We start from the raw sequence: 19,152 nt of genomic DNA on the forward strand, positions 1-19,152 counted from the left end.
GGTGGTCGAAGTTTCCGGAGTCCCTCCACTACGGCGTACCTCACAATCAGATCGTGGTTTTGGCACGTAAAATCCCATAATTTTTTTTAATAGTTCTCTCTAGCAGCGGTCCACTTGGAGCGACGCCGAAGAAGTAACTGTGCAGGGCGGGTTTTTTTTTTTTTCATTTCGCTTTTTTTCTCAAAGGGGCACCAGCATAGTCACTGTACGTCACAGCTAAAACGAGGTGTAAGAATGAATGGTGCGCCGTTTGGCAACTTCCGTAGGAATGCGGTAGCAATTACGCTGGTTAGTACGTCCGCGGTCAGAAGTGGAGGCGTCTAGAGCCGACCGAAAAAAAAAAACCAAAATATTTCGAAGGACGGAAGTCGCGGAGAAGGAAAAAAAACGTTTCGCTGCACCTTCGCCATTGCATGAACCTGGCCTTGCGGTTCCCAACGCGGACGTCTTACAGGAAAGCACACAGCTACGCCTTTTTTTTTTCGATTCGAAGGTGACCTTATAGACTGCGACGATTTTTTTTTGGTGTTTATTCTCGGATATCGCCCCCCCACCCCCCCCCCCCCCCAAAAAAAAAGAAGGCTGTCGAAACTGGGAACACACTTGTGTACACAGTAGAAGTTTGGATGTAACGAACCCGGATAAAGCGAATTATTCTCTATATCGAACGCGCGAAACTTGCTGACCGATGCTTGCTTAAACTAACTCCCTCGTAACGAACTGCGCATTCATTCGCAACTGAACAAAACAAAAAGTTTGTTGAGGCAGTAAAACTAAATACAGAACGTCATAACCGGGCTCGACTGTGTTCTGGTTTTCGGTATTCCTGTTGCCTATGGTTTTGAGAAAATTGCATTGTATATAGGCGACATCTGGTACAGGTTAGCTTCGTTCAATTTGCGGCTAGCAAACAGGACAATCGTACCATGCGTGGTGTGCTTACAACGAATATGATATACATGACACGCATTTTACGTGAAGAACTTGCGAGGAAAGAACACTAAACCAATTTTGAATTAAAGGGCAGACTATACAGTATCGGTTGACCTATGAATCGGACGTGTTTGGTAGTTTATTGTTGCTCACTCTTTATTTTGTTCATGTTTCTGTTTTTTTACTCTATACCAGTTATGCCTAGTTGTAGAGACATTCTGGGACATGTTATTTTTTTTTCCTGAATGACCTGTATGTGATACGTGTATACGTTTGTGCTATACTTTGTATTAATTTGCACAAAAGAAAAGTAACATTCTGAGCAAGTCCTCGTCGTCGTGAATTGAGTAATTTAGAGCAACCTGGCGACTTTGCGCGAAAAAGCTTCTGTGGCTATATAGCGGAGAATGCGAGAGAAATGCGCGGTTGCATGCCGTCGCACCTCGTTGAAGTCTCGGATCCTTGCCTTGATGTAAACCGCTTTCAGCGCCATTGCAAAGTGCTTTTCAGGAGCTCATTCGAGTACAATTGACGATGGTCTGGAGCATACCACCGTCTATATATATATATATATATATATATATATAAAGTCGTACACTTAGCAGTGCAAAGCACGCGTAATGCGGAAGCTGTGGATTTGACTCTCACCGGCGAAAATTTATGTTTTCGTCGACTTTCATTTGCCGTTGCCTGCATTATTTTCAACCCGCCGTGGTTGGTCAGTGGCTATGGTGTTAGGCTGCTGAGCGCGAGGTCGCGGGATCGAATCCCGGCCACGGCGGCCGCATTTCGATGGGGGCGAAATGCGAAAACACCCGTGTACTTAGATTTAGGTGCACGTTAAAGAACCCCAGATGGTCGAAATTCCCGGAGTCCTCCACTACGGCCTGCCTCATAATCAGAAAGTGGTTTTGGCACGTAAAACCCCATAATTTAATTTTTTTTGCATTATTTTCAACATTTCAATTTCTACCGCACCTGATTTCCCTTATAATTTGCTTGGCTTTGTGTGGTCATGACCAATAAAAATAGAGCGCCTCGGTTTCCCTTCGTCTCTCGTTTCTCTCTCTCTCTCTCTCTCTCTCTATATATATATATATATATATATATATATATATATATATATATATATATATATATATATATATATATATATATATATATATATATATATATATATATTGTCATATCATAAGAAGCCAACAAACACTGACACCAAGGACAACATAGGGGAAATTACTTGTGCTTAATAAATGAAAGAAACGATAAATTAATGGAAATTAAAGTGGATGAAAATTTCATTTCAATTTCATACTTTTCTAAGCTTTATACCTTCCCCACTCTACCTTTGCCACGTGACCGGCTTCACTTCACGCAAACACGTTTTTCCACTTCGGCACTCTTTATGCTGACGCATAAAAAAAAAAAAAAGACGGTTGCCATGACCTCACCAATTCAGTTCAGTTCAGTGAAGGTCAGTGCGAGCTAGAATCACGTGGCACAACCTACACATGCTTGTTTGACCAATGTAATGCGATGACACGATTTCACGTTAAACGGTAGTGCGAGAATATTTTTCTTTTCTTTTCTTTGCTGAAGCCGCGGCCTTTATGTGAAGAATCTTGTTGCCGATGGTACCAACTATAGTTCAAACAGCAAACTCTCTTGAAGTATTAGTAGCGTACAATAGGCGAGCCATTCTGTCATCTCTGGAACACGCATGCTGGCTCTCGCTTCTTTTTTTTATTGGTTGTCTGCCCCCTTCAAAATGATGCGTGACATTTTGTTGAACCCGAACATACATTATATTGAATGCAATTGAAAAAAAGTCAATAGAAAAACAACAAAATCTCGGTGATCACTTTTGTCAGGGATGAACGCGAGCCAGAGCTCTCGCTGCACTGCGCAGATGTCTTTTTCTTTTTTTTAAGACTGCACCGGCTGGCTTGCTATTCTAGAAACTGTAAAATTCCAGCATGTCCGCCGCTTGATCCACGCGTACCCTTGTTCGACCTTTGTGCAGGCGTGTTCAAGCGGCAGCAGCAATAATAATGCCTACCGTCCGTAGCGCGGGTCTTTTTTAACCTATCTCGCAGTGCGAACGTCATTAACGTCGGGCGTTGCCCTCGCCGGGACTTATCGCCGATCGTCGCGCGAATAAAGCATGTATGCGTCACAGGCGCCGAGGTCTGCAGCTGGCCTTTAACAAGATTGGTCGTCGTCTCTGTAGCAGCGCAGTGCAAATTTTATTATTGGAGAGCTTGAGATTAGGGCACGTGCGCAAGCGGCTTGCGCACGCAAGAACTAGGGGGCCACGGTACTGCGCATGCGCAGACACAGACGTAGGGGTCTGCGCATGCGCAGTACCGTGGCAGAGAAGTCGGCGTTGTCCGCAACGAGTGGTAACCGAAATCATCGTGAGTGACGTTGTTAGCGTCTTGCGCGACGTCAGTATAATGCAGAGTTAAAGTTGCAACAGGTCATTAAGGTTGGTACAAATTAGAGCAAGGTGGATCAAGGTGGAGTTGTGAAGAACACGTGACCGCGTATGACGTCGCGTATCGTGGACGTAACCCATTAATTAGAGAGCTCGAAATGCCTTCGCATTCAACTCACGCCAGGATACTCAAGTGACTCGAGTTCTTCAACGCGACGCTGTTGAGGGGAGTTCCGCGACTGTTTACGTGTGACGGCGCGTTCGATAACGAACGTAAATGCGACGGAACGTGTGTCGGAGCGCCGAAATTTCCTTGAAACGTAACGACCAAGGACAATAAAGTAAAGCCCCCATTTGTGCGCAGAACTTTGCATGTGTTCGCGGTATATCTGACTCCAGTATGGTATGGTATGATGAACTTTATTTAATGTCCTGAAGATCAACCCTTAGGTTGACGCAGGCGGCTCCCACGTCGGGACAGTAAGGTTTAACCTTACCGCCGTATCTGACTCCAGTGCTTATATTTATTTTTGCCCTTTTTTGCTTGCCCTGTGAAGAGTAGCAGCCGGCGCCAATAACGGTGTCAACTTCTTTAATTTCATACTACTACTAATGCTACTACTATATTACGACTAATAATAATAATAATAATAATAATAATAATAATAATAATAATAATAATAATAATAAATAAATCAGTCGTGTTTGCTTAACGGGCCCAGGACAACCCTAAGGTCTGAGTGCTGGCGCACGCATACATTGACATCCACAAGCAAACACACACACACAAAAACTGCGGGGGGAATATAATTTAAAAAAAGGAAATGAATAAAAAACAATTGTGAAAAGACAAAATGTACAGCATAGCTCGATGTAAATACAAAAAGAAAAGCAGGCGAAGGGCAGTTTATCGACGCATGAAGCTATGACACAACAAGGCAAAGCTCGGGAAGGAACGATGACAGCGAGTTATGAAAAATATCAAGGCCATGAAAATAGGCATTATAACGACACCGTAATCTGTGCACGGTTGCGTGCAGTGGCGTAGCCAGAAATTTCGTTCGTGGGGGGCTCACTTTGCAGCTCAGCCTCCCCTTATAGAATTAGTCGAGGGATAAATATATACATATATATATATATATATGTGTGTGCGTGTGCGTGCGCGCGTGTGTGTGTGTGTGTGTGTGTGTGTGTGTGTGTGTGTGTGTGTGTGTGTGTGTGTGTGTGTCATTCAACAACCTTGTTTACATTTTCGTACATATGCAACGACCAGGGGAAAATCTCAATGACGTTGTCCTTTGTTAGAATATATTGCGCAGGAGCAGCTGTCACCGGTTGTGTATTGCGAGTAATTGCTCGGAAATTATAGTCGCAACAGAGAGCACATATAAAAAGCAGGAGTTCTGCAAGATATACGAGGGCGAGTCAAATGAAAGTGAGCCAATGCGAATATATGACAAACGGGGTACTTTATTGAAAAGTAGTCACCATGAGTATTTAGACACTTGTCCTACTAACGAGTCGCGTAATTCCCGTCTCATAAAACTCCTTGGGCTGCTGCCTCCAAAATCTGTAATTGACTACACGTCATCTCCCAACACGAATCTGGTTCCCTTGAGCAGTTTTTTAAATTTTACCAAATGTGGAAGACGCAAGGCAAAAGGTCTGGGCTGCATGAGGGATGTTGCAGCGTTTCCCACTTGAACTTTGCCAGTTTTGTATTAACCACATCACCGGCGTGGGAACGGGCAATGTCGTGAAGCAAGATGTTCCCAATGCTCAATTTTCCACGTCGTTTGTTCTTGATTGCGACAGGCAGCCGATACGACCTTTCACAATATCTGAAACGATTTAGAGTCTCTCCAGGTTTAGAAAATTCGATCAATAATGCCCCCTAATGATCTAAAAAGAAGTCAACACTTTTGGGGCAGAAATGACGGCCTTTGTTTTCCTTGGGAGTGGTGAATTCAAATGTTTCCACTGTAAGCTTTGCCGTAGTGTTTCAGGCTCGTAGTAGGGGCACCATGAGTCATCCCCTGTCACAATTGCAGACAAAAAGGCGCCACCCTCATCTGGCGTTCTTTGACGTGCACCTAAATCCAAGTACACGGGTGTTTTCGCATTTCGCCTCCATCGTAATGCAGCCGCCGTGACCGGGATTCGATCCCGCGACCTCGTGCTCAGCAGCCCAACACCATAGCCACTGAGCAACCACGGCCTTTTCAGTTGTGTTGGGGGTGATTGCACGGTGGCTTTGGCCCGGCCATGTATCGTCTTTGTAACTTTCACGTCCTTCTTTGAACAGTTTGCTACAACGCTTCACAGTGGCCAATGAAACACAATGTTCAACGCATACGGCAGCCATACGGCGAATAATTTCTTTTTGGGAAACATCTTCATTTGTCAAGAACCTCACGACACCAAGCTGTTCAACTTTTGGAGTGTCCATTATGTCACGCAACCATGTTCAACCCAGTGTATGAGGGCATTAAAGAACATTTAACCTTACCTCTGCATGTCACTTGTAAATGAGATGCAAATGTGCTACGCGCATGCCTCGAAAATAATGAACCGAACCATTATTGCGCGGGGCGGGTTGTCTCACGTTCACTTGACTCGCCTTCGTACATTAGAAATGCGAAGATACAATGGAATATACAAATGTGAAGATACAGCTTGATACAGGGCAAAAAATTGTCACTGGAAACAAAGTTCACTGCGCATATACACAAAACCTCGCAACAAGATATTTAAATATACGTATAAGTCTCCAATAAATCTACGTACCTAAGAAAAAGTCACTGTATATAATGCGTCAAACAAGGCAAATAAACTGGTCGCGCAACCACAGATTCACAGATCACAGCACCCCCCCCCCCCCTTCCTTCACTCCCAAAATGTATCGTGTGCGACGGAAGGCGGCGCGCTTCCTCCCCACTTTTCTCCCTTGCGCACACAAGACTCATCGTCAGCTCACCCCCTCCTCCTCCCCCCACCCCCGCTTTCATTCGCACATAGAGCATGCGGCGCGCGGCCACGATGTTATCGCCCTTGGCCTTTATTTATACGGAACATGAGTGCAACGGCAGGAATGCTTCTGGAGTCTTCATATAGCTGCTATCGCAATAGTATCCGGCAACTGAAGCGTCCCGTGGCCCGTTACTTTCCGCAAAAGAAGTAACAAAATCGAACTTTCACCATGCGACAATTCGCTGCGCCGCAACAATGTCTTCTTTTTTTCTTTTTTGGGGCGGGGTGCGGTGAAATATAATAACGCAAAGGAAATCATGTTGGCTACAATCAAATGCTTACTTTGGGCACCTAGTGTGGCTGCCGAAGGAATATCGAAGAAAACGTGTGACGCTTGGTCCACAGAAAACCATACGCATACTGCTCGGTATCCTACACCGGCGAGACAAAATTTTCCGGAGAGGTTGCGCTCAAGCGAACGCGTTGCAATCCGTCGAGTCCCCGCAGTGCTGGCGGCGAGCGACTATGCATTGTTTCTTTTTCTCGTCTGCTAGCCAGAAAGCGTCCAAAACTCTGCCATGCGAAAATGCACTCGGCCAGAGAAAAACGAACGCGCATCCAAGTGCGCAGCGCGGTTGTCGATGCAGCACGAAAAAAACGAATGCGCTCTGGCTGGATCGGCAGCACGCGGGTTACGAGAACAAAAGAAAAAAAAAAAAGAGAAAGAGGCTCAATGTACCCTCGCGAATAAAAGTCTAGGTAGAAAAATAAATAAGAACTTAGTTACAATGGTGGATTTAGTGTCTTGACATGTATGCTTTGGCGCAGGTGAAAAAGAAATGTTCATATTCTTTTCTGTGACCTGGCGGCACAAATGAACCACCACAAACGCTTTGTCTCACCAGACCTCGCTGCGTGCTTTGTCAACTTGTCTGATAGTATGTTGATTTGGCTTGTCTCGTTGTATGGCCCGATGTACTACTTTATAAAAGTCGATGCACCTTTGGCGTCAAATGTTTACAACAGCATTAAACCCACAAGGTACCGTAATTGAAAATCTAAAGCACGACTTTGGAAATGTCAATGCACCTTTCGCATCAAAATGTTATGAGAACTTCCTACCCACAACGTTTCAGAATTGAAATCCGAGCGCTCCGTAGATTCCGCGGCCTGCGCGAGATGCCGAGACGAGCCCGCTCGCCATCAAAACGCCCTCGAAATTTTGTGCTCGGTGGGGCTCCTTGCGTTACGATATGTGACTCCCGAAGCATGGGCGTTGCTGCGAAACCCAGCCCGATTTCGCAATGTTCGCGCTAAAATGTCTTTTCGAGCGTGAATTAAGGTCATTCTAGACAAAATCGACCATGATTTCCAGCGCCGGGAGTTGTTTTGGTCGGCGGCGCATGACAGCACGAAAAAATTTCGGGGGGGGCTGAAGCCCCATAAGCCCCCCCCCCCCCCCCCTGGCTACGCCCCTGGTTGCGTGTTGTTGATGACAGGCAGGGACATTGAGAGGTCCATGTTTTTCCGTGATTTTGCGCGAAATACGAAACATGATAGGTGAGGTTACCGCGAAGGAGTTTGAAGAGAAACACAAGGTCAGCGCGATCACGTCGGGAGTGAAGTAATAATAATAATAATAATAATAATAATAATAATAATAATAATAATAATAATAATAATAATAATAATATTATTATTATTATTATTATTATTATTATTATTATTATTATTATTATTATTATTATTATTATTATTAACTATGAAATCATAGCTACCTTCTGTATATCTCATTCAAGTCGAAAAATTATATGGACGTTAAAAAAAATGCTGTAATCCGCAATTTTTGCTTCTCACGTCGCATCTGGCTGCTGAGCACGAGGTCGCGGGATCGAATCCCGGCCACGGCGGCCGCATTTCGATGGGGGCGAAATGCGAAAACACCCGTGTGCTTAGATTTAGGCGCACGTTAAAAAACCCCAGGTGGTCGAAATTTCCGGAGTCCTCCACTACGGCGTGCCCCATAATCAGAAAGTGGTTTTGGCACGTACAGCCCCATAATTTTTTTTTTTCTTTTCAATACTACTACTTAATACTAATTTAATAGCACAAATCTTCTTCTCGGCAATCTTTTCTATGCGATGAGGCATGCACTGTCGCGTACGTTGCGACCTTCAGGTTTGTATATATAACTCTCGACGACGTGGATACCCGTCCCTTCTCTCTTTACGATCGTCGAGTGTGACGCTTTCGAATTTTTGCGAGGCGCCTTTGTCGGATGTAGAAACACAGGACACTTCAGGACAGCCCCTCACAAAATTTTCCACCTCCGTACACTCGTAGCCCAGAGTGCTCCAAGCTGGCGTAACCAGATTACTTGGTAGAGAAACTTCTTTTCAGCTGCCGTCGTCGTCGCTTCTCCTCTTCCGTCAGAGATGGGACGCCATAGACGTTTGCACTTGGAGAATAGACTTTATCTACACAATATTTACATCGACAGCTATTTACGGTGAGTCTGGCGTATCAACTCGACATATCCGATAGTGCATAACACTATCGGATATACCGGATAACACTTCCGTTACACTGGGACTGGTGCCTTCACTCGTCAGAGCCGAAAGTTCAGAGCACCTTTCCTGCGCCCGGAACTTCCGTGAGAGGTCCGGAGATAGGTTTTAACCCTTCAGTTGCTCCTCCCGAATCTCCTCACGGCAAACCATGACACCCCAGTGACCTGATTGGGCCAACTGGGCTGTCACTCACCGGTCACTATCTCTCTCTCACCCCCTCCCTGCGTTCCTCGGCACATTCAGAGAGATAGAGGGAGAGAAAGGAACGGCCAAACAACAAATAAACAAAGAACATCCTAACCAACCTGCTCCGCGACATGTATGGTAAGGTCTCCCGACAACTTGAAGAACACTTAGGGGGAACGAGCATCTGCGTCGCCCCGTCCTCGCACCTTAATTAAAACCATCGAGTACTGCATGCCGCAAAGAGCACCCCTGCCGAAGCGCACCCATGGATTCACCAGAATTAAGGTGTGGTGATAAACTTTAATAAATAACAATCCCTCTGGCGATTGCCGTCTTGTGGGTGGTTCGTCTCCTCCGGCGGGCCCATAAAACTGTAAGTGCAGTGATGGACTGTCTCCGGTGCCAGCCTGTCTTTCAAGAGACCGCGCATCGGGTCATCGATCCCTCTGGCTTTGAAGCTGCCCCTTTTGTCGCCCGGGCATGCCCATCGACGCCCCAATGACGCTCTACCCATGGCCCGTCCCAGACAGGGCGCCTCCGTCCGCGCTTCCGGGCCAGAGGGCCCCCAACGTCGCACCCTTTCCCACGTTTCCAGACCGCACGTGCGACAGGTTACGATGTCCCGAGGTGGCGACGCGGGCCCTTTGCCGCCAAAGAGCGCCTCCTGACTCACTAACCAAGCACCCAGCTGGTTTCGCTCTCGGCGAAGCCCGAATACGGCGATCTTCCACCATTCTGGGGCGAAATTGCTTCTCAGTCCCCAGGCCGTTTGTCAACATCCTTTACACCCTCTACAGTTATATTGCAATAAATCCGTGCAGCATTGCCAATGCCAAAGCCTGCAGCCGCCAACTACGGACCACATTCTCGCATTCTTCGAAACTGCCGTCACTCGCACCAGAGTGGTTGTTTGCTGCAGCGACGTATTTGTTACATGGGTGTTTCTGTCTCGTACTTAGTCACATACCAGTTCGGCACGCGCAGGATCACGCTGGTGTTCATAACCATTACTGTTCGCGATCAGTGTAATATACCTTTACGTATGCGTATGCTGCCGAATACATAGGCGTCAGTAGGCTAGTATCCAGGTTCATTCTCGTTGTGCTTAAAGGTTGGGTCAACGCACGCGATTTACGACGCATGCTTGTAAGCGAGCATAAACCATGTAGGCGGCCCGCCTGCGTGAGGTATCAGTCCGTGTCGCACGACCTGTGCAGCCACCGTGTAAAGGTTGTGTGCTGTACGAAGCTGAGGCTTTGCGATCCCGGTTATTAATAAAAGAAAACGGAGGAAGATTCGCAGTGGCAAGTGTCCGGAATTGCACGAGTAATCGCAATCGCTCTTTCGAACTATTGGCCGAACTGTAAGCTTGTTTTTTTTATAGGTTGGCTAAACTTTGGCTGTCGCGCACGACAATATATGGCGATTGCGTGCGACCGGGCTATATGATTTTATGGCTACGTTTACATGAATCCGATGCGAGCGAGTCGATTCGAAATTCGAGCTGACCGAGCCCGACGTGACCGCGCTTAACACCGACTCGCTTCCGACGGGTGTATATAGGGACAAGTGCGGCATGCGCGCAGTTCGCCAGACGAGACGTATACCGTCGAGACATCAACGCGTATCGAACGGGGCTTCCGCGGTTCCCGCAGCCATCTGTAACAGCTCTATTTCCAGGCTCTTACCGTTATGTGGATGAAGTTGCACTGCACAGTGCTTGTATTTTTCCTTGTCCTGATACCATTCCAGCTGCCGGCGTATAAGAAAGCGCTGACGCCTCAGTGGTTTCTCGCGAGTCTCGACGCTGGCTGCATCCGACCCGGCAAGTGGGTCGGGTCGGCTCAACGCGACCCGCTGCATGGTGTTTGCATGAACTCGACAGACCGACTGGGTCCACTCGGCCTGCTTCTGTCGGGTTCGTGTAATACGCGCTGTGTGTGACTGCGCTATTGGGTATTGGGCATAAGTTGTCGTATAAAGGGTTGCGTGTACTGCTTCGTGATCATGCGCGTCCACCGCAGTGTAGTATATATATAGTAAGCTCGCAAATTTTGCACGACTGACGTCAGCTTTCTCGCACCAATTGCTCGGCGCTGCACAGTTATACGGAGGCAATGTTACGTCCCACTGTGCAGTTTATAATGCAACGGGCGATCGCTTGCGCAACTTTTGCGTGCAGAATCCCCCGTGGATTCCCTTGTTCTTCGGGCTTGATCGCTGCGCTCGCTCTCGTAATTGGATGAATGCGCAATCGATGCGTATGCGTACGCGACCGCTACATCGTCTTCTATAAATAGGAGAATGCTATGTATACGATACGCACGTGCCCTAAGTGGCAAGCGGAAGTAAAAAAGAAAACACGTAAAAAAAGAGTCGTCTCCTTACGTCATGTCGTCTTCGTCGTCGACGAATTCTGTGAGCGGTAGCGACGGTGCCTCGTCGCTGTCGTCCATCGAATCCCGCTGCATGCTTTTTCGGCCCGCTGACGAGAAGGAGTGGAAGAGGGAAGTCCTCGACAAGTACACGGACGATCCCGTTATCGGCTCGTTTCGCTAGGGCTATACGTTATTATTGCACGGCTGTATAATGCACGCTTTTCTTCTTCTTCTTCTCTCTCTCACTCTGCGTTGTTACTTTTTACGACTCCGCGAGGACTGCTGCTTTCAGACTGGCTGGGATCGCCTTTTGCACAACCTTGTCGTCGCTGGCTGGAGCGAGCGGCTAGCGAACGCACCCATCCGGCTCTCAGTGTACGGCGGCGCAGTTGGGGGCGCGCGGCGCCGCAGCAGTTGCGTGCAGTGAACGCAGCGTCGGCGCACCTCGGTCCCAGGGCGCGCGCGCGCTCCTACGCGCCTGAATGCAGTTCCGCGGTGTTTTCAAACGGCTGAGTCCACTTTCGCTTTGAATCGTTAGTTTAGCTTTAGCGAGCAGCACTAGTGGGCGGGCACCTTCCGTTCTCGCGGTGAGGAAGGTGGAGGGGGAATGTGCAGCTCCCGAGGGTGCTTCACACTTCGCGTAGCGGAGCAACGGCGGAGTGATCTAACTCGGTGACTTCTCCGCGCCGAAATGTAGTCCCCCCACGCTCTTTGAACCGTGAAAAGCGAGCTCGAGGCCACCTTCTCGAGAGGTTAGTCCGTAACATCAAACGCGACACTTCAAGAGGAGCTGTTAAACTTTCCCCGAGTGCCTCGAAAAGATGAAATTTTGCGAGGAATTTGGGTTTCGCGTTTGCGCCGGCGCGGAGTGATACAGCATTTCTCGCTCCCCCGAAATGAATGGCGCGAGCTTGGCTGCGGCTTCGATCCGCGCTGCACGCAACTGCACGTCACCGTCTGTCGAGGCGCCCGCTGCGCGTTCGTGTCTATTATGTTCTTGGCGCGTCTCGTGTTCTCTCTGTCGGGACACCTGTGGCGCTAATTCTACGGAAGGCGAGCCGTCCCCCCACCGGGTTTCTACGATCTCCGCGTGCGTGTGTGTGTTTTGTGCTTGTTTGCGTGACGCGAGCGGAGCACGCCGTCCCTTTGCGGCCGAGCCGCAAAGGCCGCAGAGGCGTCTTCCTATTTCCTGTTTAATTCGAGACGGCGCGTCGTTCGTTTGTTCGTTTCGCTTGGCTGCGCCGTCCGAGGTTGTCGCGCGAAGTGAATGGGGCCGCACGTGGTACGGGCGCACTTGAACTTGTTGCTGGTCGATGCCCGTGACGACTACCGGCTGTGGCGTGGAGTTTCCTGCAAAAATAGCTGGAGCGAACGCTGGCGCTGCGATCGTTCGTCTATACGTTTACACGAACCCGGCAGGAGCGTGTCGAGTCGGAACTTTGGCAGAGACAGCCCGACTCGACGGCCCTTGCACCAACTCGTACCTGACGGGTCGAGATTGTTGCGACAGCCTGCGTTGAGGCCAGGGATGATGAGATACGCGTCCGGGTGCTGGGTGCGACCCGACCCGACCCGTCTCGTCCGCGTTTACATGAGCGCGTGTATATTACGTTTGAACACCCTGTGTTCTTTATCAATTCAGATTGGTAATACATTCTCGAAGAACTCCAATTTCGCTGGTTTTGGGGGTATACCCATAGGTTGGTTATCAAAAGGGAAAAATGATGAAAAATTTAACTTTTTGGAATTTCGCGCCAGCATACGTCAGTGTGACGTCACCCGCCTTGTTTCTTTTCTTGCGTCTTTTTTGGCTTACCAAGTGTCTTCTCGTTATTCTGGAAAGGTGATATACAAAAGCAGCTAGAATAATTTTCCTTTTAATGTACAAATAAACGTGCACCCAAAGCACGGTGCACGAGTTTTTATTGCGATAGCAAGTACATGGACACTCCAGGCGCATTTCTGCCGTCGGCGTAGCCGTGATGTACAGTACGAAGTCCAAGGGCGGCAACATCGTCGCCGCGCGTCGTATGCTGTGTGCGCGAGTGAAAGCGTGCGAGGGTGAGTCGACTATGGCGGCTCATGCAATCTCGCGCGTGCGAGGGAGGAAAGCGGGGAGGAAGCGCGCCGCCTTCCGTCACACGCCAGGCTTCAGGGAGGGCAGGCTGCACGAACCCTATCTCGAAAGATATCTGCGATGGGCACAGAGTGCGCCGAGTGCTGATAGCTTAGTGTGCGCTGTGTTCTCGCCGCTTGGTTCGCGCTGATGCGAGCGGCAACACGAGGGTCAATTCGCTCGATGCAGCTGCCGCGCTTCCTCGCTCCAGCGTTTATTGACAGGCGAGTTCCCGCGGTCATTGAGCGAGACGCGTTCAGGTTTGCTTGTGCGCGCGCGACACCACGCTTGTTACTTTAGTTAGTAAGTGAACCTTTGGAAGTTTATGCGGCCGATGAAACTATACTAACTTTACTTCCTATAGCTGTCTACTAATTCGCTATCGCAATCGATGCTTCGCCTTTCGGGTGAAACCGCGATTTTTTTGTCATTCCGCCCCCGATCAGATGGGGCCGCGATGGAACCCAATCGAATCCGCGATCTCGTGCTCAGCATCTCAACGCCATAGCCACTTAACGTGTTTTTTTTTGTGTTGTTGTGTGCAGGTAAACATTGGCAGATGCGCCTGTGACGCATGGGCAGCGCGAAATGTGGCGCATGGCGAACTGCCACACCGAGGACGTTGTTCTTTCGCATCTCCACATATCGCTAACACATGCGCGTGATGGCCTCACGGTCCCGGGATGCCATCGTGAATTTTTTTATGCACGTGCTTATTTGCATGACCGAAACGCGCGTGGGGCGGCGAATGATAAAGGCCTGCGTGGACGTGATAGATAAGCGCCGCTCTTTATTCCTGGTAGCCGAGTTTAGTGTGTGCACGGTTGAATGGCGTGACACTTCGTCCCGATTTCGTATCTGCTTCTCCCATCCTCTGACCTTCAATGTGTTTTTCGCGTCTATCTGCATCATCTGAATGGAACTTATACGCCCTAGAAGAAGACTGTAACATGCTTTCAGTGTAGCGTATGCCTAAGGCTCTTTTCTGCCGAACGCTTTCGGCCGCCTCGTGACCTTGCGGCCTTGGATTGTCAACTCTAAAACCAGTTTACAACCTTCGAGGTGCTTTATTTTTTGTCCGCGACGACAGTACATATATTCGTCTATAATTGGTGCGTTTCCTTTGTTTAACGCTGCGCGGTCGGTACTTCCAGGTCGCCAATGGCATGCGCGTTGCGAAAAAACAAGAGAGGTTGTAGGATGATGGAGACATGAACTGTGGCTGCTGACCTGACAAGTTCTCTAATCTCGAAGCGTTAGCTTCAGCGACATTCCTTGTTCTGCCATTGTTAAGCAGTTTTATGCGCGTTATCAACGGGGCTTGTGGCACTCCTGACCGCAAATTAGCGTGCGTCGAGTTTAAGAGAGAGAGAGAGAACGGGAGCAAGGCAGATGACGCTTATTGTTGTGAGGGCAAAAGTACGGCCCATAGGGTGTAAAATATTCTTAGATTGAACGTTTAGGAGTGACACCCGTATACTTTTGTGGCTGGCTGTGTACTTTCTATAATTTCTTGTAGAAGGACAGCTGTTCAAGTTCAGTGATCGCTTAGTGGGTCACTTTCAGCAACAAGAGAAGGGTAGAAATTCGGTGTTGTTGGTATGACACAGTGCAACTAAGTGAAGCAGCGCAAAGAAATGGGACCGAAAGTGGAAGGTATCCAGCACAGGCGCATGTGTTGTGCCCTCTTTCCATTATATCATATATATATATATATCTATATATATATTATATATATATATATCTATATATATATTATATATATATATATATATATATATATAAAAAGAATAATCTGCGTATCTCCAAGCGACGGCAACCAACATTGCCTTGGTTCTGTCCAGCTACGTGGCACTCGCATATATATATATATATATATATATATATATATATATATATATATATATATATATATATATATATATATATATATATATCGCAACCAACATTGCCTTGGTTCTGTCCAGCTACGTGGCACTCGCATATATATATATATATATATATATATATATATATATATATATATATATATATATATATGCGAGTGCCACGTAGCTGGACAGAACCAAGGCAATGTTGGTTGCCGTCGCTTGGAGATACGCAGATTATTCTTTTTTCATTCCACCTAATTAGATAATTCGTCTTAAGTTCTCAAATATTATAATTAGGTGAAAAATGTCAATTAGAAATTTGTAGAGCAACATGAAAAACTCGCGATGCAGCTTTCTGTTGCTCAATGTGTGCTACATAAAAATGTTTTTTCGAGCGTGAAAGAAGCACACGAAATTGCCGCGCGACTGGCCGCTCGAGGCACTTTGCGTCTATTCGCGGGCTTCTTTCCAAACACTTTCATGTAACACGTATTGAACAGAAAGCTCTATCGAGAGTTTTTCATGTTGCTCTACCATTTTCTAATCGACACTTTTCATCTAATTATAATATTCGAGAACTTAATTAAGACTATTTCTATAATCAGGTGGAATGAAAAAAGGAATAATCTGAGCATCTCCAAGCGACGGCAAGCACCATTACCTTGGTTCTGTCAAGCTACGTGGCATTCGTATGTAATTGAACTCTGGCTAAAGTTAGCTGGGACACCCTGTGTACACATGTAGGGAAACGGGTTTCCCACATTTGCACAGTGGTTTGTCCTCGACAGCTATAGAGCAGGCGAATCTCGACGAAATGTGTGCGCCCCTCGCATGTGGAATGCGGTTGACATCGCGTGTATATATATATACCCACCTCTTCGGCCTTACCAACTAGCTGCAAAGCTTTTGCTCGGCAGATAGGAAGGCAAAAAAAAAAAAGTACAGTGAGTGATATCCTATGCCGTGTCTGGAGCTGCTGCTGGCGTCCCGACAGACGTGGGAGAACCAGTTCCCTTTTTTTTTTTTCGCTCGCTCTCGTCAAGGCGAGTTTCTCACGCAGCTCAAGAAGTGCGGCAGCTCCGTATGGCGTGCATGAATAATCTCCTCGATCGGTCTACGGAACACGCGCGCTCGTTATGCATGTGGCACGCGCAGGCGGCGAAACGAACGGAGGCCTCGCTGGAGAAGAGAGGGAGAGAGCGAGTGTGGAGAGGAGGAAACAACGACGTGCTTCTTTTGCGCTTTGTCGGCGCCTCGGGGGAGAGCACATGCGGGCGTCTCGATCGCGCGACGCTTGTGAAATGCCACGCATGCACCCGGTGTGCCGGCGATACTGCGTCGCGCGGTGCCTGCGCGGGTAATTCGTTGTAACGCAATGACCGATATAGCGAAAGGCGTTCGTGACTGCCTTTCTCACGGCTTATCAGTGGGTTCCAGGGGGGGAGGGGGTAGCAGGCTTTTCTATATTATGCGGCTCTGTAATTTGATACGCCTCGTCGTTGAGCTAACTGATTTGCCCGCGCGTCTGCAGGTAATTCGTTATAACGAAATGGCCGGTAGACGAAAGGGGTCGTGGCTATACCCTCTCACAACTTGTCTGTGGGTCGCAAATGATCGCGCGGTGCTGCAGAACGGGCTTTTGATTATACGGCTTGTTAAGTGACACGCCCACTGAGCCGTGTGAGCTAACTGCCTCGCGATTGTCTGCAAGGAATTTGTTATAACGAAATTACGGGTATCATGACTACCTTCTCACGGCTCTCCATGTGTCGGAAGTGGTTGGAGGGCGAGGCTTCTGTTGACTAATATACGGCCTGTAAAATGCTACGCACGCAGACGCCGTGCGCCGATTGCGTTGCTCTTGTTTGCGGGTAATTCGTTATAACACGATGACCGATATTATAGCGAAAGGCGTCGTGACTACCTTGCCACGGCTTACCCACAGGCGGCAAATGGCCGCAGGGAGTGCAAAGCATGTATTTGCTTATACGGTTTGTACAGTGCTGCGCCCGCTGCGCCGGCGCTCTGATTGACTTCGGCGTGTCTGCAGGTAATTCGCTATAACGAGGTGGTCTGTGTAGCGAAAGGCGTCGCGGCTCGACCGCGTCTCACGGCTGTGCACGCCTGGGGAAACGTCTTTGATGAAATGGTCTTATTTGAGCGATTGCTTGACTGAGTACAATCCTCGTGGAAACTGACGCGAGACGACCTGACGTGTTGTAGAACGGCAGGAACCGTCCGGCTTCGCTTCAAGGCGCCTTTGGATGCATTGCAGTGTCTTTACGAACGCACGGGGCACGCGTCTTTTTCTGCGGGAAAACGCACAACGTTTGGCAGTGTTGTTGCCAAGCGTGCGAGGTTTCTGTTGGCCTCTTGTCAATAGTACGGCTGCCTCTCTCTCTCTCTCTCTCTCTCTCTCTCTCTCTCTCTCTCTCTCTCCACACGCACACACACACAGAGAGAGAGAGAGAGAGAGAGAGAGAGAGAGAGAGAGAGAGAGAGAGAGAGAGAGAGCTGCTTTGGCCATGAGGGCGCGCTCGCTAACACTCCCGGAACTATAGATCTAGTACACAGGAACCGATGTCGAAAACAGTGGGCGAAATGACGATCGCATGATCGCCGCAGTGGCTTAATTTAGTAGAGGACCTAACGCGTAATGCGCGAGATGTCGGTTCGGCAAGCTTGTATCTTTCGCCCACTTTCGTTTGCCTTTGCCCTAATTATTCCCACATTTCAATCAGATCGATGCAACAGTCTATTTACCCCGTGCTTGCATCGCCCGTTTCTCTAGCCTTCAGTTCATCTGGAATGCAGTTCATTCGTTTTTCTAACCCCTAGTTCCGCGCTAGCATGCGATGTAATTTCTGTTGAGAGGTAAGCCACTAACCTATGTTGTCCCAAACAGTGTAAGGTGCTGTGAAAATTCATGACGTCGCGGAATGCTGTAGCGGGAGGAAATAGGAAATACGAAATTTACTGCAATGTGCATATACGTGTAAGTATACAGCGATGTCGGCGTGTGTATACGGGGTCGTTTGCCGGGAGTACACGGCAACTCGTATAACTTGCCTTTTCTGCGCAAGCATATAAGTATGTAAGGACCACAAGCCGTGGCCTAAAACAACATGCAAATTTATTCGTAATTCAGACGCGCAAACTGCAGTTGGACGGGCGCGCTGGGAAGGTTCGCAATGCCGAGTTTGCACTGCAGTCCCCCCCACACATCTGGTTACGTGACAAAATCGGCCTTATCACCGTTATCACTTGTACGCGTACACTTTTGCTTTGAGGCGTACACGGGCTCAATCGCGCAGAGTGTTCGAATTGGAAGAGAGCGCTTTCTCGCCTCATCGGCATGCGTTCAACGCCGCCGTCGCGCCATCTGTGGACGCGGCAAGCTGTTCTAACGGCACCGAAACGAGCTTATCAGCGAGGAGAGAGAGATAGTGCGCCTTGTATGAAAGGCCGTCTACCCGTTGCTGCGCGACACGATAGGGGAAAAAAAAAGAAAAGCGCGCCTTTCGGGCGTGGTTGACTTTTGGATTATCGCATCCTCCGGAAATTAAGGATTATTGATTACGTTAATTACGCTTTTGTTGGCGTTCCCCCCCCCCCCCTCACTTTGTAGCACGTGTAGTCTAGAGCGTAGTTTTGCTTTCTCCGCGCTGTAGTCCACAGGCGCGCAATTCTT

At 48.3% G+C, this 19,152-nt stretch overlaps 2 protein-coding genes across 3 annotated transcripts in view; one reads left to right on the forward strand and one right to left on the reverse strand.

Annotated features, from left to right (window-relative positions):
- The window catches only part of Cdc50 (cell cycle control protein 50A), a 60,289-nt gene extending 48,445 nt beyond the window's left edge, over nucleotides 1-11,844 (reverse strand). Inside the window, exon 1 of the mRNA XM_050167291.3 lies at nucleotides 11,485-11,844. Within this exon, the coding sequence (XP_050023248.2) occupies nucleotides 11,485-11,567 (83 nt within the window). The 5' untranslated portion in view covers nucleotides 11,568-11,844. The remainder of the gene's footprint in view (nucleotides 1-11,484) is intronic.
- Nucleotides 1-19,152, forward strand: part of mmy (UDP-N-acetylglucosamine pyrophosphorylase mmy) — a 67,741-nt gene that overhangs the window by 9,338 nt on the left and 39,251 nt on the right. The gene's annotated exons all lie outside the window — the stretch shown is intronic.

This window comes from Dermacentor andersoni, chromosome 11 (genome assembly GCF_023375885.2).
Source record: "Dermacentor andersoni chromosome 11, qqDerAnde1_hic_scaffold, whole genome shotgun sequence".
NCBI lineage: Eukaryota > Metazoa > Arthropoda > Arachnida > Ixodida > Ixodidae > Dermacentor > Dermacentor andersoni.